The sequence below is a fragment of the Podarcis liolepis genome (assembly GCF_965112155.1).
Source record: "Podarcis liolepis genome assembly, chromosome: 10".
NCBI lineage: Eukaryota > Metazoa > Chordata > Lepidosauria > Squamata > Lacertidae > Podarcis > Podarcis liolepis.
The window spans coordinates 20,636,367-20,662,998 of record NC_139562.1 but is presented as its reverse complement, the minus strand read 5'-3'; the positions used below and the strand labels follow the sequence as shown (position 1 = coordinate 20,662,998).

The following is a 26,632-nucleotide window of genomic DNA, read 5'->3' as shown; positions in this document are numbered from 1 at the left end:
GACTAATTCCAAAGGGGCTAGTCTGTTCCAGCTAAGGGCGCGCGCGCGCGCGCACACACACACACACACACACACACACAGAGCTACGGCACCAAAAATAAAGCTTTAAGCTGCCATGAACCGGCCAGTCTCTTAAGGGGCCACAGGCCACCTTTCCCCCCTTCTTTGCATTTGCCACTCGACTAGCAAAGAAGAGAACCGAACCGGTGCTCTGTGGAAGCGTCACGTGCTCTCCAAGCCCCGGGTCTCACGCCCAAGGAGTGACCTTCGCTGGGCGCGAGGGGGAGACCCGCCGAGGGGTCGCGAGGCGCCTTTTGCGCGCCACCCCACCGCAAACCATGAGGGAAATACGTGGAACTGCTGCGAGTCATAACATGAGCAGCAAGAAGCAGCGACGCCCATTCCCGCCCAGACACTGCAGGGCAAACCCAACCTCCCCTCAGAATAATCCCAAAACGAAAGCCAGCCCCAATGGGCGCCTCCACGCCCAGCCCCCCTCACAAGGGGCCATGAAGGGCGACCCCTCCCTGGGCTGGGCGGACGCGGAGGAGGTCACCCTGGCGCAGGCCCCGCCCGCCTGCTCGCCTCACCTGCGTCCCGACCACCACGATCTGCGGCAGCTGGATGACATCGGCGCCCACCGTGTTGAAGACGTCCTGCAGCTTGTTGATGACCGGGATCAGCGCCTCCATGGCGGCGGAGGCGGCCGCAGGGAGAGGCAGGCGACGGCAATGAATGGAGGAGGGAGGCGGCGAGGAAGGGCGCCCGCGTTGCCACCTTCCCCCGCGCCGCCGCGGCCGACGACGACCATTGGCGCCGGCCCGCTCTCTCCCAGAGGCCTCTGCGCGCGCGCGCGCCCGCTGCCGCAGGGCACGGCGGGAGTTGTAGTGCTCGGGACGCCCCGCAGCGCCTTCTAAAGGGTGCTTGGAGGAACAGGGAGGGGCGCGTCCTGCCGCAGAACGCGGAGAGGTGGACCTTTTCTCGAGGTGCACGTGTCTCCCTCAAGCGGAACTTGAGCACGTGAGGACGTTGTCCTACGCAGCTGGCTGGCCCGCTAGAGCATATTTCTGAATTGCGGGGTGGAAGAAATGGAAATAAAATAGATATGCCCTCCCCATGCCTCCCCAGTTCATTTCCCCCGCCCTCCGTGCCCCCGTTGTGGAAGACAAAGCTGCTCAGATATATCTTTGGAGAAATGCAACATTTTGAAGGTAGCTGTTTAAAATGAGGCCAGGTGAGGCAACCATCTCTAGAGGGCAATTTAAATACATAAGTTCTGTTATAAGAATCTTAAGGTCTTAGATATATAATACATGTTCATAAATGTACCAAGCAAACACGTACATAATTAAATATATAAACAACATGTCTGGAGCAGCACAGGAATACAGTCCGAAACCATTTTGACTCCCAAACTGACCAAATGTTCCTCTGCAAGGAGGGAGAGGGTGAGGGAACCTTCCTATTGTCTCAGGAATTAAGTGATTACCATCTCACCAGACTACCAGGAAAGGCAATCAGATAAGGCATTATCAAATAACCTGGCAGACAGGAGATAAACAAAGCACTCAGATTTCTGTTGTATGATGTAGGGATGATGTATCTGGGGGGTGGTCTTGGGCTACACCCCTTCTGTATGTATGATGTTTCTGGGGGTGGTCTTGAGCTCCAGGGCAGGGAATTTCAAAATGTCTATATAAGGGGAGGCACACCTTTGTTCTGGGTCCTCCTCCTGTCCTGCGTGTGAGGGGAGCACCCTGTTGCAACAGTTCAATAAAGATCAGGCTTGCTAGCTGCTTTGCTTCTCAATATTCTCTGGTTGGCCTCTGTTATTTTCTCCACCGATGGAGAACCTACAAAGGACTCTATAAGGGCTCTTGTGTACCCCATAAGGGAACAAGACCAGGTTTTGTTCACAACAGATCATTTCCCTATTATTTGTCTCTACCATCTGGAATTCAGAGAGAGTCCCATTTCTGTTACAACCGCTTTGTTGTTGTTGTTTAGTTGTACTTAGAGCTTATTAAAAATAGATCTCTCACTCTCTCTTATTCCCCAAGGTTGACTGTTCTGGTCCCATCCCTAAAGCAGATGCTTTCTGGAAAGTCCTCTCTACACATGCTTAATTTCTCAGTTATATAATACACAACGTGTGACTTGACTAACTTCCTTGAGTGAACTGGTGTGCACATGGTGATGGTTTTTTCTCTCTTTTACTTTCCATTTGTGGCACAAATGGCTTTGAGCTGTGGTTGCTGGGTTTCATGCATGGATGATATTGACTAATGAAAGGAGATTTCTAAATTCATGCCGATGGAGAGTACAGGGGGGGGGGAGTGAGCAGTGGTATAGTGTGGGGGGCACCACAGGGGCACTTGCCCCAGGTACAAAATAGATAGGGGTGCAGAATTTCATTACCCAGTGCTGCCTCCATGCAGCTGCGCGTTTCTATCTCTGGGCTCCATTGGAAATGGCTTCTCCATGCAAACCAGGAAGTGGCCTCTCCAGACAATGGAACGCTTCTTTTCCTGAATCTGCAGCTGCAATCTGCTGGGTGACATGATTGCGCATGTGTACTCTGTCCGGTTGCCTCCCTCTGGGTGGCCCTGGGCACCCAGGCAACCCACGCTATGCCAGTGAGACTGAGTGAGTGTTGGGTGGATGGAGTGAGATTGTGTGAGTGGAAGTAGAGGAAGAGAGAAAGACTGCATGGATGTGCATGTGAATAAGTGTGGGAGAAGAGAGTGAGGGCGCTGAGCCTCATTAGATGTTGGGCAAGCCTTTTTAAAGTTTAAATATGTACGTAAGCATTCATTCTTGCCCACTGATTGTGGGTGGGACAAAATGGGCAATCCACATACAGCGGACACGGAAAATCTTAAATACCCTGACAGCAAAAACTAGTGTTTGTTTTTTCCCCCTTCTAAAAATTTATCTAAACTTGCATCTTTACATGTAAATTAGCACCTGCAAAACATATGCAGATTGGTGTCATGGCCGGGGAGAGGGGAAATTTTGATAAAATTTGCACAGATAGTTGAACCTACCTAATAGTGCTTTCCAAAATAATTTTCAAAGCAAAATGCAGTCCTTCAAAATTTATACTTCTGTGAATTTGGCAGTGCAGTTCTCTAGCCAAGTGAAGTGTAAAAAAAGGCACACAATAGTAAAAATGTTTTTATTATTACATTATTATAGCATAATATTGTAAAATTATTATTAATAATAATGAAATAATAATACACAAGTGCTTTATATTAAGGAAGACTGGAGACAAACAAGTGTGTATTGGGATAAATTTGCACTATAATACTGATGAATTGAATTTATTGAACTTTCATGAGGACTTTAAAAAAAGAACATTCACAGACTAATTAGAGATGTAGAGAACTGACCTGAATAATAATAATAACAACAACAACAACAACAACAACAATAATAATAAATTATTTATACCCCGCCCTTCCCGGTTCAAAAACCAGGCTCAGGGCGGCTAACAGCAAATTTAAAACACTTAATTATAAAAGCAGCATAAAACATGTTTAACAGTATAAAAACATGAAGAACAATACTGGAAAAATAAGATAAATAATAAATAAGTGTTGCATGTACGTATAAGGAACCAACTTTCGGAACAGTGTTTGGTTGTGTGTAAATAAGTGTGTGTGTTTGTGTATGCTAAGGAATTAAGGGAACCCTACAAGCAGGGTTGCTCGATGATATGCAATCTGAAAAGGCCTGGTTTGTTGCTGTCAAGATACCCCTTGGCTGGGGCTCCGAAAGAGACTGTTTGCAAAATGCTTTTAGGTTTCGATTTCTGGCAAGAAGGAAACTAAAGAAAACACTGGTGGAACCAGGGATTTTCACCAAGCTGGGTTGAAGAAGGAGCCGAACAGTGGCAACGGCAGTGGCATTCTTGTCTAGAAGAACTAAACGGAGACAGGTATGGTGTGTGATGATGAGGGGGAAATAGAGGGGGGTAGAAGCGTCTCCCTTCGGGGAGACCCAAGTGCATTCTGTGTGGGGAGAAGCAGAGTTACGGCAATCTGTTTAGCTCAGTTCTTTGTGAGCACAAGTTTCGTCTCCCACTAATGATGACGTTGTATAGAAAAGTCAGGCAGCTTCACAGTGTTATAAATGTTCATATATATATATATATATATATATATATATATATACACATACAGTGGCGTAGCGTGGGGGGTGCAGGGGGGCCGGCCGCACCGGGCGCAACATCTGGGGGTTAGGGTTAGGGGGCGCAAATCCACGGGTTAGGGGGCGCAAATTACTTGCCTTGCCCCGGGTGCTGACAACCCACGCTACGCCACTATATATATATATAAACATGGCATTCAGTATTAACATCCATGGTAAATGGGAACCTAGAAGTCCAGCTTTTAGGGAACCCACTGAAGACCCAAATTAAAATTTTATTTGGCATCTGTTTTGTTCTGTGTGCTTAGAGGTGCCCACATCTTGGGGGTGAGCTTCAGTTGTTGTCTCCAGACCTACTTAAATCTCCTGGCTGCTACATCCTCCTAGATGCCCTGGGCTGGATTCAACTATCCGGTTCAAGAAAAACAGGGTTTTCTTCCCCTTTTCTTTCTGCCCATCTTTTCCAACATACTCTTCAATGTTTCCAAGCTTTACACTTTCCAGTCTCATTATCTGCATACCTACCGTAAATTTAAGGCACCCCTCCCCCCTCAAAAAAATAATAATACTAGGAACTGTAGTTTGTTAAGGGTGCTGGAATTGTAGCACTGTATGGGGTGAGCTGCAGTTCCCAGGGTTCTTTGCAGTGGAGGGTGTGCTTTAAATGTATGGTGTGTAACGATGAGGCTGGGAGGGGTAAACAGAGATTGTGTTTGAATCTCTTTGCTGTGTGAACTTGACAATGTGGAGTCCTCCTGATAACCATAGAGTTTCCCAGCCAGAAAAGTCTTGTCAACAAGTTATGGAAGGAGTAACTTGTGTCTGAGTGCTATGCTGAATTGACTTGACTCTTGGTCTTCCAAGTTTTTCCATAGACCAGCCCTCAAAACTGTGGCCACATGGAACTTCGGGATTATCAGTGGGAAGTCATTGATCCTGCCTTGGAGGGCAAAAATATCATAATTTGGCTGCCAACGGGTTCCGGAAAGACTCGGGCAGCTGTGTATGTGTGTAAGAGGCACATGGAGAGCGTACAGAAGAGCAAGGTGGCTGTGTTAGTCAACACGGTAAGGACCAGGTGATGTGGGTGGTTGGGAGACAGACAGTCCCTTACCAAAAGACAAGGTTTCAGTCTCATTTCCCGGAAAATGTTTCACTGCTGTATTCTTGCCCTGGCAGGTGCCTCTAGTGGACCAACACCTGAAGAATGAGTTTAGCGTCTTGCAGAATTGCTTCAATATTACAGCCATCAGTGGCGACAGCAACCAGAAGCTGTACTTCTCAGAAGTGTTGAAGATGAGTGACTTAATAATCTGCACAGCACAGATCCTTCAAAATGCCCTTATCAGCCAAGAGGAGGAGATGCACGTGGACCTGACAGGTGAGCATCTGGTGGGAAAGAGGTGTTATAAGAGCTTGCTGGGCCAAACCAGTGACCCATCTAGTGCAGCATCTTGTTCTCTCAATGGCCCACCAGATGCCTATGGGGAGCCTGGAAGCAGGTCCTGAGAACAAGAGCTCTCTTCCATCCTGCACTTGGTATTCAGAAGGATACTGATTCTGACAGTAGAGGTGGAACATAGCTATCATGGCTAGTAGCCACTGATAACCTTGTCCTACATGAATTTGTCTAATCCTATTTTAATGTGATCCCAGTTGATGGTCATAACTTCCTCTTGTGGGATGAACATAAGAGCCCAGCTGGATCAGATCAAAGCCCTACCTAGTCCAGCACCCTTTTCTCCACAGTGGCCAGCCAGTCGCTTCTGGAATGCCCACAAGGAGGACAGGAAGGAAACGCTGCTCCTCCACTGCTGGGTCATAATTCTGGGGCAACAAGCCTCATATAACCAACAAGCTTAAGTCTAATTAATGCATGAAGGGGTTACAGTGGTACCTCGCAAGACGAATGCCTCGCAAGACAAAAAACTCGCTAGACGAAAGGTTTTTCCGTTTTTGATTTGCCTCGCAAGACGAATTTCACCTATGGGCTTGCTTCGCAAGACGAAAACGTCTCGCGACTTTGTTTCCTTTGTCTAAAAACAAAGACATGTTTTGTTTATAAAGTTAATTTATTTTCCCTTCAATTTTTGAACTGCTCTTTACAGTATGTGTGACTTTAAAGAGCAGTTAATAAACTGTTGTTGTACCAAATTTGGCTTTGTTTGGACTTTTTTTGACCATAGGAACGCATTAATTGATTTTCAATGCATTCCTATGGGATTTCGTGATTCGCAAGACGAAAAATTCGGTAGACGACAAAACTTGCGGAACGAATTAATTTCATCTTGCGGGGCACCACTGTAATACCATAGAGTACGCTGTCCTGCCAGGTTTAGCTCTGACACTTGCTTTACCTGGGGAGGAAATAGGTAATCAAGCCTATTATCTTCCAGCATGTGAAGAGGTTTGAACTGGTCATCAGCCATTCTCGAGTTCCTATGCCAGGAACTTTCACCACTTTGTAACTAAGATAAGTTTTACTGCCTGCGCAATTTTCTGAAGTACATGAATCTGACCTCTGAAGTGTTCATAAATAAACCCTTTTTAACTTGTTACATGTGGGGGTTTTTTCCTATGCTGGAGGAAGAGACAAAATTTGGAAATGAACTTTTTAAGGAGATATTAAAGATCTAACAGCCTATATTTCCATACTTGGCTGTATATTTTGTGATGTCGTCATCATCATCTGTGCAGATTTCACCTTGTTGGTGATTGACGAGTGCCATCACACCCACAAAGGAACCGCCTACAACAAGATCATGGAGGGCTACCTCGAACGAAAGCTGAAGGGCGAAAAGAATTTACCACAGATCCTGGGGCTTACAGCCTCACTAGGTACGGGTGGTGCCAGCTCCCTGGAGGGAGCTCGGGAACACATTCTGCAGGTGAGTCCAATGGAAGACATTTGGCCCAAATATTGGAAGCATTGTTATTGTTGCTCTCCCCCTTTTTAACCTTATTTCTATTCAGAGGCTGCTTTGGTCTGCAGCTGCAGGCCCGTTTCACACAAACACTAAATACAGAGAAGGAGCATAGTTCATGTTAGAGTACTAAATGCCTGGCATCTGCAGCTGCAAGAGTCTTGTACAGCAGGTAATGGGAAAGACCTCTCTGCCTTGGACCCTTAAAACTTTCTACCAGTCAGAGAAGGCAGTACTACTTGGGGAGATTGACAAATAATCTCACCTGGTATAAGGTATCTTGCAATGCTCCAGATGAGGTGGTAACATATAGTACTGTTTCAACTGCAAGTGAGGGAATGCTCCACAAACGCACACAGCCACAGCATATTAAGGAGAAAACCTTTTGCAGATACTGTATTTTTTGCTCTATAAGACTCACTTTTTCCGTCCTGAAAAGTAAGGGGAAATGTGTGTGCGTCTTATGGAGCGAATGCAGGCTGCACAGCTATCCCAGAAGCCAGAACAACAAGAGGGATTGCTGCTTTCACTGCGCAGTGATCCCTCTTGCTGTTCTGGCTTCTGGGATTCAGGATATTTTTTTTCTTGTTTTCCTCCTCCAAAAACTAGGTGCGTCTTATGGTCTGGTTCGTCTTATAGAGCGAAAAATACGGTACTTGACATGTCTGCAAGTGACAAAGGCATACTTGGGTTCCTCACCCGTTTTCTTCCACTTTTATCACTTGTAAGTCAACTCCTACTGGTGTTTTAAGGGCTATAGGTCTGATCGTGGATTTAGCCGATGTCTCAAACGCTCGCGTGATTGACATAACCACTCCCTTTCCAATTTGTTCTTTGAGCCAGTATAGCCTAGTAGCTAGGGCGTTGGGCTAGGACCCGGGAGACCAAGGTTCAAACCCCACTCAGCCATGAAGCTCACTGGGTGACCTTGGGCCAGTCACAGTCTCTCATCTCAGTATAATCTACCTCACAGAGTAGCTGCCAGGATCAAATGGGGAGGGGGAAAGCCATGGATGAAGAGCTCCTTGGAAGAAAAGTGGGATATAAATGTAATAATAAATGAGATATATATATATATAACCCTTTCCAGATCTGTGCCAACCTGGACACTGAGAGAATCATGTCTTCTGATAAACACAAGTTCTACGTTGATACTTACGGCCCACAACCCAAGAAGCAGTATAACCTGTCCCAACAAAGGCCTGAGGTAAGGTCCTCTTGCAACTACAGGGCAACTGTGAAGAGGCACCAGAAGCACCATGATGAGAAGGTGACTCTGGAGCTCTGAGCAAAGTAAAACATGCCCATAGGATTTTGTTTTCCTTGTCTGAACGCTCCTCTGATCTGTCATCTTCAGGACCCCTTTGCAGAACAACTGATGGAGATAATGGCACAGATATATAGTTACCTGAATGAGCCTGACTTGACTATGGATTTTGGTACCCAGATCTTTGAGCAGCAAATTGTGGTGCTTGAGAAGGAAGGTGAGTCCTCAATAAGCGGCTTTGTAGTACACGAATATGACGGGAGGGACAGGAAACATGTCCACAGGCAAGTTAAGTGGCTTCCTTCCTGGAAATGGCTCCCAGTATGTTTCCAAGCTGACCTTTAAGGCCCTAAATATTCTCAGTCCTGTATACCTGAAGGAGCGTCTCCACCCCCATCGTTCAGCCCGGACACTGAGGTTGAGCACCGAGGGCCTTCTGGTGGTTCCCTCATTGCGAGAAGTGAAGTTACAGGGAACCAGGCAGAGGGCCTTCTCAGTAGTGGCGCCTGCCCTGTGGAACACCCTCTCATCAGATGTCAAGGAAATAAGCAACTATCTTACTTTTAAAAGACATTTAGGGAAGTTTTTAATGTTTAATGCTGTATTGTGTTTTTAACATTCAGTTGGGAGCCGCCCAGAGTAGCTGGGGAAACCCACCCAGATGGGCGGGGTATATATATTTTTATTTTTATTATTATTCCACTTGCATCCTAAAATATTTTTTATTGAAAGTTTCAGGGATTGAATATAGGGTCTGTTACAAATGATCTTATCATAGAATGAAAGAACCATAGAACTGTAGAGGTTGAAGAGAGTCCAAGTGTCATCTAGTCCAGCCCCCTGCAATGCAGAAATACCACCCCACCCTTCTCACAGTAAGGTTTACCTGGTGTGTTATTTATAGTCTTTCCATTGACAGCTGAAAGCCTTTTTATTCACCCAGGCTTTTTAACGGCATTATAAATCTGGGGTGTAAACTATTTCATGCTGCTTTTTTGCAAATAGGGTTTTTGCCATCTTTTATTGTTGTTTTTTTTAATTATCATTGCATGTTGCTTTCATTGATAATTCTGTTCTAAGCTACTCAGGGAAAGTTGGCTGATGGGCAGCTATATGATTAATCATAACCATTATCTTATTTGTCTCTTTCACATTGTCAGGAGCAAAGCGCTTTTGCCAAAAGACCCGAGTGTGTGCCTTGCACCTACGTAAATACAATGATGCCCTGATGGTCAATGACACTGTGCGCATGATTGACGCCTACAAAATTCTGGATGAGTTTTACCTGCTGGAAAATGCTACTAAGGTGTTGCAGAACCCTGCGGAGCAGTACTTGGTCCGGCTCTTTGACAGTAAGTGTTCTCAGAGGAGGTACACTGAGAAATTTGATTCAGTTTGCATTTAAAGGTGAGCCTACCTGATTTGCACTATCCAGAACAATAATTGAACAGAAACACCACCATTTTGTTCTGCTTACATTTTAATGTGAAACTACCTAATTTGAACTTCTCAAGCCAATACACAAGCTAAAGCAGATATCCTTCAAAATTCACACTTCTCTGAATTTTGCAATGCAGTTCTCCAACCAATGTGTACAGAAATGAATATATTGAGGAAAGTGTGTACCAAAATGCACATATTAGTGAAAATTATGTACAATAATGTATTATATTAGGGGTTTGGGTTTTGTTTGTTTTGTTTGCAAAAACATGTATGTTCGTCAAAACTGCATGCAAAATGTGTTTATTAGGAAAAATTCACACTAAAATGTTTATGAATGAGGCCTTGTTAAAGGAAAATGCAGATTGCTGCAGAACTAAAGAAAACTGAATCAAAGACTGAAAAAAATGAGAAATGGAGAGAAACCAAAACTGACTGATTGGTCCATTCCTTCTCTGAAATGAGGTGGGTGAGTTGGCCAAGAGAAGAGTCCATATAAACAGAGGCCAGGAACAAGTTCCCAGTTCCATGTGATCAGCTAGGTCAGCACTTAAAACTATCTCTTGAAGAGAGACTCTTGAAGAAAGAGGAAGAAAAAGAACTACATGGAAGTGGAAAGATGAAACTTCAGAAAAAAGAGGAGGAGGTGCTGCCCAGCAGACACATTCTTTTGGAGAGACTCTGCTGGATGCAGCACATCCAGGAATGACTTCTTTGGGCACCAGTAGTCAGACCGCAACTGGATATGTGGTCCATTTCCCCCCAAACACCTCCAAAAAATATAACATTATGGCATTCAGTGCTTCTGACAAAGTGAACTATGCCACTTGGCACCAAGCAAAGATGGAGCGAGATCTCAGCAGTAAGAAGATCTACCAGGAAGAAGAGATGCCAGAGTCGGGAGCTGGCAGCGAGTTCAACTGCAACCTGCGTGAGGAGGCACGGCACAAAAAATATGGCATCACATTAAAGGAGTTCAAGCTTGAAAACCAGCCCTGGATCCTGAAAGTCAACAGCAAGACTGGGCGCAAGTTCAAAGGTGTGAAAAAGGGTGGGGTGATAGAAAACACCTCCTACCACATCTTCACTCGGTGTCCAGGTGGTGCCTTTGAATCCTTCCCAGTCAACAGCTGGCATAACTTCATACCCATTGACAAGCGTCGCACGTTGACTGCAGAGGAAGCTGAGGAGGAGTGGGAGAGGCAGAACAAGGTTCTGAACCACTTTAGCATCATGCAGCAGCAGCGGCTGAAAGACCAAGGCGATGAAGAAGAGCAGAAGGAGAAGAAAGACAAAAAAAAAGGGAGCTACCAAAAAAATCCATGACCTGGAAGATGAGCTGGAGATGAGCTCGGATGACAGTGAGTTCAGCAATGTAGATGAGAATAAATACACCAAGCCCAAGAAGAAAGCCCCTTTGACGAAGAAAAAGAAGAAGGGATCTGACGATGAAGCCTTTGAAGACAGCGATGATGGGGACTTTGAAGGCCAAGAGGTTGACTACATGTCTGGCGGACCCAGCAGCTCTGTGGAAGAAGCAGTGGGCAAGCCCAAAGTGAGCAAAGAGGAAGACATCCCAAAAGGTATGGACGAAGCAAGCGAGAGTGGTGAAGACAGCAAGGAGGAGAAGCCTGTGGAGGAGGAGGAGAGAAGAAGGCCCCGACTCCCCAGGATAAAAAGAAAAAGAAAGACACCAGTGATGAGTCTGAGACGTCTGAGGACAGCGACATTGACAATGAAGCATCTTTCACACTCTTCATGATGAAAAAGAAATCTCCTCCCAAGAAAGAACACAAGGGCTTGGCTAGCAACTCACAAGGGGACACCCTTGGATGCTGGTATGTCATCCACCTTGCGGGCCACAGCTAACAAAGTGGAGCAAGGAAAGCAACAGGCAGGGTCCAGTGAGCTCACTGCAGCAAAGAGGCTGAAGTTGGACACTGGGCCCCAGGCCTCATCATCTCTGGGAAATCTACCCCCAGCCACAGTCGGGCAAGTCGGCAGTGTTGATGTGCAGCTGAAGGAGGATGTCGTGTGCCACTCCTTGACCAGAGGGCCCATGCCCACAAAGGATTTGCTGAAGAAACTGCAGACCAAGAAAACGGGGCTGAGCAGTGAGCAGACGGCCAATGCGCTGGCCCAGATCCTGAAGCGCCTCAATCCTGAGTGCAAGAACATCGATGACAAGATTCACTTCTCCCTCAAGGAATGTGGAGGGCAGAGGCTGGGCCAGATACAAACTGTCCTTTGGCATCCACCCTCCTGTTGGGCAGCTCTGAGCCCCCTTACATTTGGTTAGTAGCTGGGGGTGGCTACATGCTAGAACCATGTGGATTGGCATTCATACCCTTTGGGGAAAGCAAAAGAGCCATTCTCCTGCCTTTGTGCTGGTGGGATTCAGGGGCGGTGAAAGGGGGCAGAAGACTGGGACAGTCTCATGAGAGGCATTGAAGCCATGATCTCTCTGAATTGGAATAGTTTTCTCTTTCATGTGGAGGAGTTCACAAATGAAAAGTTGCCATTTTTAGAATGAACAGGGGCACTTTTTTACACACTCACAAACACCCACCCCACACCCTGTGTGTTCTCAAATGCTGGAAGGCCTTGAGAGGTAAACCATTCTCCACTGCGACTTGTTTTGAAACCAGTTCCACTCTTCTCCCCTGGCCTCCCTCACCCAAAATCACAGAGACTCTGAGAAAGCCATTACTGGGACACAAATACTTTCCCTTGTTTTTTTTTTTTAAAAAAAACACATTCTAATATTGTGTGTGCTTTGGCAAACAGAGGAAGACGCTGCTCAGCCTGAACCTGCCGTGAGTTGCTTCCTCTAGCTCTGGGGTCTGCAACCTTTAAGACAAAAAGAGCCACTTGGACCCGTTTCCGAAGGAAAAAAAACTGGGAGCCGCAAAACCATTGCGACATTTAAAACAAATATATCTGACAGCGGGCGGAAAGGTAGCGTCGGGACGGTGCGTGACTAACGCACGCACCACCCCCATGCGACGTCACAGCCAGTACAGCGCCCGCCACAGTGGGGAGTGTCAGGGCGCACAATGCGCCTCCTCCCCTCGCTAGTATCCGCCCCGGAGCCGTGGCAAAGGTGTAAAAGAGCCACATGCGGCTCCGGAGCCGCGGGTTGCAGACCCCTGCTCTAGCTGGTTGCATAGAGTTGTTTTCAGTCTGCCCTAAAAAAGTTTTGGGGATTTTTGGGGGGTAAAGACAAGAAATGGGAACAAATTAAGCAAATTGGAAAAAGAAAGAAAGAAAAAAGAGGAGGAGCTAACGAGTGAAAAGAAACTGTTTATGAGACTGACTGCTCTCCAACAGACACTGTTGCCATATGGTGACCAACATTGTGGTAAGCTACAGTCGGCCATTTGAAGTTTTGTGGGTTTTGTTTTTTCACTTACTGTTACACTGTTGATTGGTTGTGCTAACTGTTTTTAATCTGTAAGATAAAGCAATATTCTTCCTAATCATCAGACTCAAGATCTGAGATCCGTGTGCTGTGCTCTTGCCTTGCAGGCTACAAAGCACGCCTCTTGGCCATTGCTCAAGACAAGGGCTTTGAGAATCCCAAACTTGAGGAGCTGCAGAAAGTCCTCCAGAATCAATTCCGAGAACTGGAGAGCTCGCGGGGCATTGTGTTCACCCGGACACGTCAGTGCGCTCATTGCCTTCATCAGTGGGTACAGGAGAACCAGAACTTGCGTGAACTCGGGATCAAGGCTGCTGTGTTGACCGGGGCTGGCTTCAGCAGTCAGACAAAACACATGACCCAGGTAACATTAACAGTTCTCCCACAGATCAAGTGAGGGATGTTGGAGACCGTAAGGGGACCTTAGGGTAGATTCATAGTTGTATGCATATTACTTGGTTTCCCTTGAGTTGATATATCCTAGAGGAACACGTCAACTGCCTCCATTGAAAGCCATTGTGTTAGAGGTAACACTAGGTGACAAGAGGTGCCAAGGACTGAATACGCTTGTGTGAACTGACTTCAAGAGAGAGGGCAATGCAGCCCATTAAAACTAAGAAGAAAAATAGGCTACCAAATGCAAAAGAAGCCCAGTCTTTGGCACGTTCCACAGCTGTCTTGCAGCCACCAAGATTTTCTCTGAGGACAGATCCTGTATAACATAAAAACGGAGCACACAGATCACCATCAGCTGCTGGGTGGGCCTGGCTTCCTCCTAGCTTTGAAGCTGAATTGGCTGGTGTACCAATTATTGAATTAGAACAGTAGGTGGTCTATTAGATTTGTGCTTTTCTCCATGCTTCACACAGACACAAAGTTTTAATTCCAAAATTAGTCCAGGGATATTGGGGGAGGTGCCAGGGAAGCAGATTTATTGACATCTATTGGAATATTCTAGAAGAAACTTGTAAATGGCCTTGAACAAGTTGCTAGGCAATGGAAATTTCCCCCAGCAACAGGTGCCCTTATCAGGGCATGCGATCCACTAAGTCTGGGCCAGCGTAAATGAGTATGTGAATGAGCCAGCATTAGATCTCTGGCCAGATGGCTAAAAAGAGAAAAAGATTATGTTTCTTCATTTGTTTTTTATTTTATTATTAATGACCAGTGTAAAGTTTTGTACATAATAAAGACCCTGAGAAACAAAACCAAATGGTGTTTATTCCTGTAATGGGAATTTCACTAAGAGATAGCTGGAATGCTGCTGCTGCTGTAAAGAAGTAAAAGATGCAGGAAAATATTTCTGTATAAAGAACTCTGCTACAGAAAGGAAAGAAAACCCAAGAGTTTTCTTTTTCTGCTCATGAGCCAGCCATTCAACAATGTGCGCAGCTAGTTATTGTATCAAAGCTATAATTTTTTTCCAAATTTAGACCTGGAAAGGGATCATATGCTCAGATAGAATGCAAAGGTGCTTTTAGAGCTACCCAAGTGCTCTAAAAATGTTAGGAGCAACCTTTTGTGCCCTTATTGTCCTGCAAACACACATTTCAAGAGGGCAGTCCCAGTTGCTCCGAAGGCCAACGTTTATGTGATGTTAACCGCTTGCGCTCTGGGGTTGAGGACGCAAGAGAAGCTTCAGCCCAATGCCTCAACAAGCTCCACATCTTTTCACCCTGTCTTGGGTTGTTTCCTCCAGCAACAGCAGAAAGAAGTCATCTATCAGTTCCGCAAAGGGACCCTCAATCTGCTCTTCTCCACCAGCGTGGCTGAAGAGGGGCTGGACATCCCAGAGTGTAATATCGTCGTCCGCTATGGACTGATGACGAATGAGATTGCCATGATGCAGGTCAGTCAGCACTACTCTTGGGGGGGACTTGTTGGAATTCACTCTTGACCTCTGCCATGGGGAGCCTTACAGTGCTCAGTATATCCTGGGAGGACATGCTACAGAGGCCCAAACCCTGGTTATTTTATTCCAGGCCCTGGGTCTCCTGCTTCCTTTTAGTTGCTTTTTTATACTCCTCATCACCGTAAAAAAATCAACCTTTGTTATAGGGCAGCTGGGCACACCGCAGAGTGCAGTGCCAATGAGACCCCTGTCATCCACCCTCTTCATTTGTCCATATACATATAAATTCTTGTATGGGAAAATGTATATGGGGGCGGGGGACTATGCCCCAAGTCCTTTAAGTCACCAGCAGTTCCCCAATATAATGGCTATCCAGCATCACAGAGGACAATGCAGTTATAATGGGAAATGATGGCTGAGTGGACCACGTGGCTATACCTTGTTTGCCTCTACATAGTTCCATCCTTATTTCAGACATCACAATATAGTGATATATTGTGATGTTTAGCTGGTGATACATCGTGATGTTGAAAGCCAGGTATCGCCCAGCCCTACCTAAGGGGACAGGCAAAAGAGGAGCAGCTGGGCTGGATTTCTAGGGAAGGACGCAAGCACTCTTCTCATCACCTTTTCAGGCCAGGGGACGTGCCCGTGCCCCGGACAGCACCTGCTGTGTTTTGGCCAAGGCCAACAGCAAGGAAGTCGCCCGTGAGAAGCTCAATGAGACCCTGGAGGTCCTGATGGAGAAAGCGATTGTGTGGGTGCAGCAGCTGCAGCTGCAACAGCCTCAGCGAGAATACCGCCTAAAGGTAAAAGGACGTCTTGGGGAAAGGGGGTAGCCAGTGGATGCACAGAGCTGATAGAAGCAAGGGTGGAGGAAGCCATCGGTAAAGGAGTAAAACCATGCATTTTTTTTTGGGGGGGTGGCCTTTTTTGGAGGTGGGGAGAGAATAACACACTTTGAGGCAAGTAATACATGCAGGAAAATCACATGGTTGAGCTCTTCCTGGACTATCTCTTCAGAATGTGGAGGGGAGAGATGCACATCTGAATGCTCCCTCATGTATAAACATTAAAAACAATACCTGGAGAAACCAGTGTAGCTAGAGGGGGTTGTTGCTTTTTCAACTCAAGGCCCACATTCCCTAATTGGGAACCTTCGGAGGGCCATATGCCAGTGAAGGGGGATGGGGAGGCTGGGGGCAAAACAGAGCAGACATGACTCTTATTTATCTATACAGTGGTACCTCTGGTTGTGAACGGGATCCATTCCGGAGGCCCATTCACAACATGAATAGAACACAACCCGCAGCGGCGCGTCTGCACACGCACAGATTGCCATTTGCCACGTCTGCGCATGCATGATGTCATTTTGTGCATCAGCGCATGCACAAGCGGCAAAACTTTCCAGTACTTCTGGGTTGCTGCGGGACGCAACCTGAAAAAATGTATCATGAAGCAAACGGAACATGAGGTATGACTGTATATAGTAATTCCATTCCTGGCATACAAAAGTCAGAGGTCAATGCGTGCTCGCTCACACTCACACCCCTTTCTGTTTGGGCAAGCGAGAGACACTACCAGAGTTCAGGGACACTTGGGAGATGCCAGCTGAGGCGGGCGCATGCTCTGCTTTCCCCCACCAGCATATGGGGTGGGGGGGTGTAGCGGGGGGGGGGGGGGAGAGAGCGAGGCTCGACACATGACAGAACAGCTGGCCTTGAGGGTTGAAAACAGTAGGATAAACAAGGCAAGTCAGTAATTTACTTAGAAATTAACTCCTAAAATAGAGGAACAGAATTGTAAGGGTTCTGCAATCACAATAATTGATCAAAAGAGATCTGGGTTTGCTCCTGTGGGAATACAGGACTCACCAGACCCCCTCAGTGAATGATAGATGGTTAAAGAGCTCTTGAGGGCACAATGAGCCTAAGCAAAACCCTTATAACTGAAAGGAAAACAGTGAGTCATCTCACAGACATGTTCCTGCAAAAACATTCAAGTAAGGTCTGGGAAAGGGCGTGGCCTTGGAAAAATCCCAAGGGCTGGCTAGAGAGGGCTGCATTTGGCCCCTGTGCCTGAGTGTCCAACTAGGTCTAAGGGGACCCAGTTTCTAATCCGCTCACCCCCATGAAGCTACCTCACAGGGTTGTGAGGATAAAAGGGTGGAGGGAACCAAACTCTTTGGAGGTGATAGGGATATAAAACTAGTCCATTCGGGAGAAAGTTAGGTTAGGAACCTTCTCTCCAAAGCTCTGGGCTATCCTTGAACAGGAAGTTGTGCTGTTTCATTTTTAATTAGGGGGCATTCTGAAGTGGTACAGCCCTGCAAGACCTTCAACATCCTGAATATGTAGTTTTGCTGTGGGGAAAAGATGTTATTGCTCATTTAAGGCACACAGAGGGCTACTGCAATTTTCAATTGTGACAGTCCTAGGAAGGGAGGAAATTGCTCCCGTTTTGTATAGGGGGAATAGTGGCTAGGCATTACTTTTTCCAGATCTTTCAGGAACAGTTAAGCTGAAGAAGATGTGAAACATGAAATGGTATTAATTGGACCATGTTGTCTCTGAATAATTAAGCTATGAAACACTGAAAGAAAGTAAGCTAAGAATTAAGCAATGATTTGCTGTGCAGCTATTTTACGTTTTCAATGGGTAGAACAGAAGAAGCATCAATGGTAGTGCATTGGGAGAGGAATACTCTCCAGGCTGGCAAACCTGAAGAAATGGAGGGTGGTGGGAGGAGATTCTAGAATGATTTTTTAAGAACCAGATTCTCTGGCTACTTCTCACCTGCAGGCTCTCCCGGCTCAGACCCAATTAGCTAACTCCCTTTGTCCCTCCTAGATTGAAAAGCTTCAGCGTGACGCTGTTGTCGGCCGCAGGGTGCGGGATGCTGAACGCGAGCAACAACGCCGCCTGCACGATCCAGACTCTGTGTGCTTCTACTGCATCAACTGCAATGTGGCAGTCTGCTATGCCAGCGACCTGCGCCTAATAGAGAATATGCACCGCATAAACATCAATCCTGACTTCAGGTGAGTAAAGGTAAGAAGACCAGAAGCTTTTAGAATCTCCATTCTGCTTGCCTCATCCGAACAGGAAGCAATAGGGGAGACAACCCAGAGTGTGGCTGTTGCTCTGCCAACTTTGGCTGAGGTTGACCCAATGTTTTTCTAAGTCAGAGCTGGCCCAACCAACTTATGCTTGTTCACAGAATGGAAGGGAAAGGGACTTTGGTCCTCCTCCTCAGTATTTCTTAATAAAAAGAAGGGCCTCAGATGATCCGGGCACAGTTCTAAGACTATGCACAATATATGCCTAGATCATACCAAAAGGCCACCTGTCACCAGATGTTGTTGGACTACAGCTTCCATTATCTCTGACAATTGGCTTTGCTGGGTCTTGTGACTCCAGGAACATCTGGAGTGCCACAGATTGGCCATCCCGGTGGAAGGCACTATGTATGCTGATGGGAAACCATAAATACTGCTGCTGCTGGAGTTGAGGATCAGTCAAGAGCGTTGCAATGCAGCAGTAAAGTTTTAGTCTGCAAAGGGCTTTGTACTGTTTCAATGAAACTGTAATGGTAAGAGAATGAGAAGTGCTCTGGGGATGCAAACCTCTTTGAGGTCACTTGTGACAAAAAGTGGTGTCTAAATACAGTAAACAATCCAGCACTTTTTTAAAAACCACAGCCAGACACAAGCAGGGCATAGATTAGAGCCTTCCCTTTTGTTTCCACCTGGAATTAAATTTTTAAGAGGGATACTGCTACTAAACATGTAAATTCAGTTTTGTTATTATGGCTGCTACCTATTCATAGACCTGTTTGCCTTGTAGTTGCACAGTCTTTTTCTTTTTTTAACACCTTCTAGGTAGTCAAAAGCCATTTCCTGTAGCAAACTCCATAAAGTGAGGAATGCCTTTTCAAAAAAATAATTGAACCTGTTAGATATGTAAAGTTTTATGTAGTTGTGCATGGGGTGGACACCTGGATGGAAGAGCTTTTGTATATGTAATGCTTATGGCATGTGGTGCAGTATTTACAACAGAACAAAAAGGAGGCTCTCTGAAAATGACCCTCAAACACCTTGCCTTTCTACTCAGCAACTGAAATAGGTATCTAGGTTGCAACAGATTTGTGTATTCAGCTAGTCTCACAAGCAAGAAATTAAGTAACCAGTTTGTTGTTGTTCCCTATTTAGTCCGTACTACAGAGCATCCCATAGCCATGTGATGATTCCTCGCGAGTTTAGGGACTGGAAGCCAGGCAGCTCCATCAGCTGCAGTAATTGTGGGCAGGTAAGTGCAACCAGGGCTTAGGCATTACTGCCGTAGGGTGCATTTTTGTTAATTCGCCTACTTTTGGGACTTTTTGTTGTATTTGAGGAGAGAGAATGGGTGGCTAGGTAAAGGATTGTAAGATTTGAGACAAAGGATACGACCAGTCTCATAGCCACTAGATTCATTCTTGTGACAACACCCACCTTCAGCCAGTTTTTAAAAACTTCCAAGGTCTGGAAACTTTGACATGTCAGTAAGAGATGCCAGATTCCATATTTGAACATGTAGCCATGTAGCTTCCTTGATCTCCCTAAGGTTTAAATGTTGTGTATCTCCCCCTTTCATGGGAATCTGTAATTAGTCTAGGGAGTAGCTACTCTACAGAAGAGGTCTTGGGAGCAAGGGGCGAGGGTGTATGAAGCCTGGCAGTAGGCTACATGTTTCACCATTAATTATGGGTTCTAGCCCATAATTGCTCTGCCTCCTGCTCTTCACATTACTTCTGTCCAACTGGGCATGAGGAAACCTGTTGTGTAGCTGAGTCTTCTAACTGGTCCTTGGAGCTAGAATAGAAGGCAGAACATGCATTACAGATCAGTAGGCAAGTGCTAAGAACCCAATCAGCCAAGCTCCAGTAATTAAACCTTTGCAAATATTAGTTGGGCGCAGCTGAAGGTGAAAGATGCAAAAGAGGACAGGTTGCATGACCACCTGCTGGAATTCCCTCTTCTCCCTAACTGGTCTGTATTTTGAAACTCTACACCTCTAGGCCACCCAGGTAGAACAAAGTTACATATAGTCAAGCTTGCTGAAATCAATTAGCCTCAGGGTGTTTAACTACATTGGATTGAGGAGCTGAACTACATATCTGAACGGCTGTTTAATAATAATAATAATAATAATAATAATAATAATAATAATATATTATTTATACCCCAACAAAATATTAAAATACAGTAATGCATCAAACATTAAAAGCTTCCCTAAACAGGGCTGCCTTCAGATGTCTTCTAAAAGTCTGGTAGATGTTGTTCTCTTTGAGGGCGTTCCACAGGGCGGATGCCACTACTGAGAAGGCCCTCTGCCTGGTTCCCTGTAACTTGGCTTCTCGCAGTGAGGGAACCGCCAGAAGGCCCTCGCCCTGGACCTCAGTGTCCGGGTAGAACAATAACAATGGGCGTGGAGACGCTTCTTCAGATATACTAGACCGAGGCCACTTCATAAATTCAGTATTCTATCAGACAAAACAAAATGCATCCATTTCTCCCTAGAGATTATTGGCTTGATTATGAAACACTGTAGGGTTCCTTTCCTAATCGATTAGTCTTAAAATTCCTAGGTCACAGTTCAGTGAAAATGGTTTTGTGTTTTGTCTACTTTTGGCATGGGCTAATGCTTTCCCCAACTAAGTGTGGTGGCACCCTTTTGAAACCTGGGTGGGCCTTGCCAATAACCTAACCGACCTGCTTTTTCTCCATACAGGAATGGGGCATGGAAATGATCTACCGGGAAGTCAAACTTCCCATGCTTGCCATCAAGCATTTTGTGGTGGAAACTCCAGACGGCCGAAGGACCTACAAGCAGTGGAGCAAAGTTACCTTTGACATCAAAGAGTTTGACTATTTTGAATACTGTACTACTAATGCCTTGCTGGACAGCTAAGACATGGGGGGAAAGTGAAAAATGAACTAGTGCCCTCTAATATACCCAGTGTTTTGCATCCATAGGACATAATGTCAATACTCACAATGTCAAATCACTGCATAATGCCTTTGGGAAAACACCAGAGGCTGGAAGATGAAAGTTGGGGGAATTCTCAGGAACATTTCATGAAAAAAAAACAGGTGATTAGGGTGGGAAGAGAAACTTCACGGCCACTAACAAGTCTTATCTACCTGAAACGGCTGCCTGGTTCTCTAAAACAAGAGGCTGGTCAGGGAAAATGCCTTATATGAGTGATGTCAAACTTGCAATTAAAATATATATTTTAGGGAGGGCTGGATTCTACGAAGGAAGTGTGTCTGTCTGTAGGATGTGTTTGTGTGTCTTGCTGTAAAATATTCCACATCCCTCATGCAGTCTGGTGTATAGTGTCACTCTATCAACCACTGCTGCTTGTTTTTTTTAATTGGATCTTGCAGGGGCTGATCTATAACCTGGAAGCCCACTAGATTTGTAATTCTACTATGATATAGTCTATAAAATAAACAATATTAACCCACACTATGTAGAACGTGTCATTTTATTCCCCTATCTATTCCTTAAGTGTGTTATCCTTGCTTTATAAATCACCTGCATTTAATTCCTCAACATTACCAACAAGACTGACCACGCTGGTGATGACAAAAGAATTTTAAGCCTAGTATAACTACACAGAGAAATGCACAAGAGCACTGAAATCACAGAGAATAATTACTGATTTAATGATGCTTTTAATTTACAGGATACAAATTTTTAAAGTTTTCAACAAGAATTAAAGTGCGGAATTTTACAGTATTCCAGCTCTGACCATTATGGACCAAATATACATATGTTACAGAAATATATACACATATCTGCAAGTATTTTACATTCATGTACATTTTAACGATAACCACTCACACAATCTTAAATGCTGCTTTTTCTTTTTGCATTTTATTTATGGTAGAGCAAAAAAAAACAAAGACGTATACCCTTTGAGATTTTACAATTTTTACAGCTTGTTCATCTGATACTATCAACTAAGACTTACCCCTGCTTCCACACAAGAATCATTCGTGACATATTCCATATATTTCAGCTGTGTGACACTCTGAAGACTGTTGTGCAGTTGGTTGTTTTGTTTTTTGCCGATTTCCCCCATGCCCTGCCTGCTTGTAACATTTTCCACCTTCTAAACTTCTTGAGACCAAGAGCAGGTGAGCTTCTATGCATTTTTATGTGGAACACTGGCTGGTATGTTGCATTTGTCGCAGAAAGGGAAATAGTTTCCCCTTCTTCCTAGAAAAAGGATTTAGATCTCTCATGAGATCTATTCCTTTTCTTTAATTTTTTAATTTAAAATATATTTATACACTTGCAAGGAGTAACTCCAGACTGAGTAATACTGGAATTACATGTCCGGGGGGGAAGGGGAAGAGTGTTTTTTATATATAAAACAGAACTCTTCTACTTCAGTAGAAAAATCTTGGGGGAAATCAAATCTACATTCACTTTGAGAAAACGGGAAATAACAAAGTAGCCCCCAAACTGGAACATTATTTGATTTTTTCTCTTTAATGCATTTAGACAATGGGTACCTCCCAATTAGATTTTAAATTGTTTACAGTGTACTTTGAGTGTAAAATATTGTGGAAACCAAGCCATCCCATAAATAAGATGTGCAAATTATAAAATTGGTTACCTTTTGTTAAACTGGATGAAGAAAGCTTTGAGTAGGGACTGAACTGCCATCAAGAGTTATTTTGCATGGATGAGAACATTCTAGTTTGCCCAGCAAAATTCTATCAAGAAAGAAACACATTTCTTCTTAAAAGATGGCGCTTAAATCTAGGGAAGAGGAGATAACTAACCAATGGGGGGGATATAATTTACATGACTTGTGCTTAAACTGATCGTCTCCTTTCCCATTTAATTTTGCTATGGTTGCTTACATCAGTGCTTCTCAAACTTTCTCATGGGGTGGGACTGGCAAATCCCACCCCACCTGATGTGCCAGGAGTTGGTACCATATTGGGTACCTGAAGCATCCCACCCATCCTGGGCTGTGGTGGAGTCACCACAGACCAGCAGCCGATGGCTCATGAACTGGACTGTCACTGAGTAGCACTGGCTTACATGAATGAAAGCAAGACAATCGTCACCATGGATTTTGTTTGTGCTCCTCAGTGACATAAACTGTAGACACCATCTAGAACCTTAATCCTATTATCCATCACGTTAGCATTGTGGCAGAGGATGGTTACATCATTTTTCAGCAATGCAAAGTTTACACCAATAAGGGGCTGTTCATTTCAGGTGTGAAAGAATATGTGAAGTGCTAAAGCACGAACTCTTGAGGATGTTTGCTCCAAGGAGCTCTGATTGATCCTGGCTCACTGACCTGCTTTTGAACACTGTACAAACAAGTGGCAAAAATGTACACTGCTGCTTTTCATGTACAGAAGCGAGTGCATGCTAAATATCTGTACAAACTTATACTGCCCACAGCATGCCCTAAAATTTATGCAATTCTTTCTAAATGACAGGATCCACTGTCCTGTGGGTACATGCGGTTCCTACTGTAAACCCTGGCTGAGGCAATGGGCAATGATTTATTTGACAATCGTAATAGCCCCACATGCAAAAAGAGTTGCTTTCTACCTTATGTTTGCATTGCGGCAAGAAAGCTCATGTGTGTGCAAGCTTCCCCTCTCAGTTTAACCAATAGGGCAGCTCCATGTACACACCCCTTTGCACATGTTTTTCTTCTTCTTCTCTTAATGACATTTTTTAATGCAACAAAATATTTTTGGGAAGAGGGTGGCGTCATAGGCACCAGCCAGTCAGCACTGTGCACATCTGGCATTTGCTGAAACCAGCAGAAAATTTCCCCTCAGCTCAACATGCTCTGAGAAGGAAGCAACGACTGTGCTTCCACACTGCTAACTCCTCTTTTCATGAACAATGTTTACATAGCCCTAGACTTACGAGTGCACTAATCTATAATCATTTGGAAAATACAATGGAGAAAAGTGTTCCTTTTTTATGCCTTCAGGAAAAAAGCAGTTTACGGTTGTGAACCAATACACCAGTTACTTGCCCTGGGACACTCTTAGCACGATGAGCCTTGAGTTAGTCGGGAAAAATGAAGGATTGCAAGAAAAGGGAAAAAGCCACTCCACAACAATTGATTTGCACCTGCACATACAAAATGCCACTGAAGATGGATAAATGCTTTTGAGTTAAAGACTAAGAAGTCAATAGAGCTAAAGGTATCAAGATGGCACAGCGCTACAGACTTCTTTCATTATTCAAGTATATTTACATCCAGCAACAATAAAAACAATAGTACACTTAGTCAAAGTACAACTGATAATTACATTTGGTATACCCATGCTTTATCAAACTACTTTAGTTTTTCCTATCACTGAAGCCATTTCCAGTGACCCAACCAAATTTCACTGTCCCACTGAAAGCAGAGAGACTTACGTTTACTAACTTTGGCAAGATTATGGCCAATATTCCACACACCCCAAATATGTCAAATTACAGCCAGCTGTAGATTCAAATCTAGCAAAGAAAAAAAAAGGGGGGGGGGTTAAGCCAATAAATTTGCAAGTCCCAAATTCATTCTCAACTGAGCAATTACAAAATTACTGTATTTAAAAATCAACTTGTATCAGAATGCAAGAATGTTTAAATAAGGCAACAAAGACACTAGCACATAGTATTTCTACACTGTAAGTTTACCTTGCTTATATTGGCAAAGTTGAAGGAGGAAAAATGCAGAAAATGTTCAGTTAAAAAAACAACATTTGACACACAAGCATTGTTTTGGGGTGGCTTATTGTCGGCAATGTGGATATTCCAAGTGGTCAGTCCTTTTGTGCACTACAGTTCATGGAATTTATTCTCTGATGCAGCAGTGGGTGGGTGGGTTTCTCATCACTACCAACCCCATGAGGATCATCCACCAAACACCAAGGTACAGTGGCGTAGCGTGGGTTGTCAGCACCCGGGGCAAGGCAAGTAATTTGCGCCCCCTAACCCGTGGATTTGCGCCCCCTAACCCTAACCCCCAGATGTTGCGCCCGGTGCGGCCGGCCCCCCCTGCACCCCCCACGCTACGCCACTGCCAAGGTAACATTATGGTTTGAACTGGAAGGCATTTTTAAGCCAAGTGATTTGCTGGCAACCTAAGTGCTGCTCAAGTGGTCAAGCAAGAGAATCATATGAAACACCATCAATGGATCGGTGCAGAAGGAGCACCAGCGAACGGGGATCCAGCTTCAGCAATGCATGCTTGGTCTCTGTCACTTCTACCTGCAGCAAGTTTTCCTTCTTCGGCATAGTTGAGCAGCTCATTGTCATTAACCACAGACCGTTATGGTTTCCCTTCATCTAGCATCAGAAGTAATTGGTAAAAGCACAAGGACATGCAGATTGGGTTACAAAAGCTGTCCCTCTCTCCCTACTGAAGCAATTACTTAAATTGGGTTGCAACGTGTGTACATAAACATAAACACAAAAACACACACTCCTTCCTTATTGCATCTTGCTGCATGCTAACTCCATACAGAACCAGTCAAACAGACAGTTAAATAAAAGAAGAAATAGGGTAACAGTTAAAAGGCCAATACAACATGAAAATTAAGATGTCTGAACACAAATTCCAGTATTTTCCAACGACACACAGAAGTTCTGCTTAGAATGAGATACAGCTTGAAAATGTTAACCAAGAAGCCAGAACTTTTGTTACCCATATGTGGGATGGCCTCGGGAGAAAACAAATTAAAAGGGCCACTTCTTTGTCCTAGAAATCCTACAGAAATAAGAATGTACCTTAAAAGGTTTTGGAGCCAGAATAGGGTAAGGAAATCAGACTATATATCTTATTTACCTCATCTTTATTACAAAGTAGTCATTAGCTGTGCTTTACGCAGGAGTCTTAAGGACCCCAGCACTTGAACATCGAAGTAAATCTCATTTCATTCAATGGAACTTTGCTTCTATGCAAGTGTGCTTAGGATATTTAATAGGAAGTGCTCTCTAAGTGCTATATAGGGGCTATTATTATTATTATTATTATTATTATTGATGCTTTCCCTCCCCCCAAGGTTTGCACTACACACCTGCAAACTGGGAGGGGAAAGATGAAGGAAATCTGACATTACCTATGTGCTTGTTTTCCATCCTCCAGCCCCCTCATCCCAAACATTATAGGGATAATTACAGCCCATTTCCATTCCTTTCCAACCCATATAGCATACCATGTGATCAACTATAAACGGTTACTAGCCCTGGTACAAAAAGTGTGCTTTCAAACAAGGTTCCCAGAACCAAAACCACCATATAGACACCCCTCCTATTCATCAGGGAAGGAGCATAAGGCCTCTTTCTAAAAATCAACTGCCCATAATTTCATTGTAGTAGAAGTGTAATAGTTGGTTTTCCATTTTTTTTAAAAAAACCCCAACATTTAGGATAACTGCATGTACACAAAAAGGTTCACAGTCAATGATTAACTCTGCGCTGAGTGCCACATCAGAAATATACAATGAGTTAGAAGATTTTGTTTCCAACATGCTTATTTTAGGCCTGCTT

General features: G+C 44.6%; 3 protein-coding genes and 1 pseudogene across 9 annotated transcripts in view; 2 read left to right on the top strand and 2 right to left on the bottom strand.

Annotated features, from left to right (window-relative positions):
- Nucleotides 1–859, bottom strand: part of DNM1L (dynamin 1 like) — a 37,873-nt gene extending 37,014 nt beyond the window's left edge. For 2 of the 4 annotated variants that reach the window (XM_083461982.1, XM_083461980.1), the window contains exon 1: nt 591–835. In XM_083461982.1, the coding sequence (XP_083318108.1) occupies nt 591–692 (102 nt within the window). In that variant the 5' untranslated portion in view covers nt 693–835. Of the gene's footprint in view, nt 1–590 lie in introns of all 4 variants that reach the window. The other 2 variants (XM_083461979.1, XM_083461981.1) reach the window with 2 other exon arrangements.
- DHX58 (DExH-box helicase 58) overlaps nt 1–26,487 on the top strand; it is a 39,283-nt gene extending 12,796 nt beyond the window's left edge. Inside the window, exons 1-16 of one of the 3 annotated variants that reach the window (XM_083462009.1) lie at nt 1,149–1,234; nt 2,061–2,193; nt 3,808–3,943; nt 5,020–5,222; nt 5,335–5,536; nt 6,853–7,043; nt 8,170–8,286; nt 8,437–8,563; nt 9,507–9,698; nt 13,315–13,571; nt 14,907–15,056; nt 15,695–15,868; nt 17,909–18,099; nt 19,270–19,366; nt 20,831–25,013; nt 25,169–26,487. In XM_083462009.1, coding sequence (XP_083318135.1) covers nt 5,055–5,222; nt 5,335–5,536; nt 6,853–7,043; nt 8,170–8,286; nt 8,437–8,563; nt 9,507–9,698; nt 13,315–13,571; nt 14,907–15,056; nt 15,695–15,868; nt 17,909–18,099; nt 19,270–19,366; nt 20,831–21,010 — 2,046 coding nt within the window. In that variant the 5' untranslated portion in view covers nt 1,149–1,234; nt 2,061–2,193; nt 3,808–3,943; nt 5,020–5,054 and the 3' untranslated portion in view covers nt 21,011–25,013; nt 25,169–26,487. Of the gene's footprint in view, nt 1–914; nt 1,235–2,060; nt 2,194–3,807; nt 3,944–5,019; nt 5,223–5,334; nt 5,537–6,852; nt 7,044–8,169; nt 8,287–8,436; nt 8,564–9,506; nt 9,699–13,314; nt 13,572–14,906; nt 15,057–15,694; nt 15,869–17,908; nt 18,100–19,269; nt 19,367–20,830; nt 25,014–25,168 lie in introns of those variants that run through there. The other 2 variants (XM_083462008.1, XM_083462010.1) reach the window with 2 other exon arrangements.
- LOC310687194 (general transcription factor IIF subunit 1-like) lies at nt 10,027–12,588 on the top strand (annotated as a pseudogene). The gene has a single exon. The product of its transcript is annotated as a general transcription factor IIF subunit 1-like (transcript).
- Nucleotides 21,761–26,632, bottom strand: part of FGD4 (FYVE, RhoGEF and PH domain containing 4) — a 104,025-nt gene continuing 99,153 nt past the window's right edge. Inside the window, exon 18 of the mRNA XM_083461958.1 lies at nt 21,761–24,598. The gene's annotated coding sequence lies outside the window, so the exon portion shown is untranslated. The remainder of the gene's footprint in view (nt 24,599–26,632) is intronic.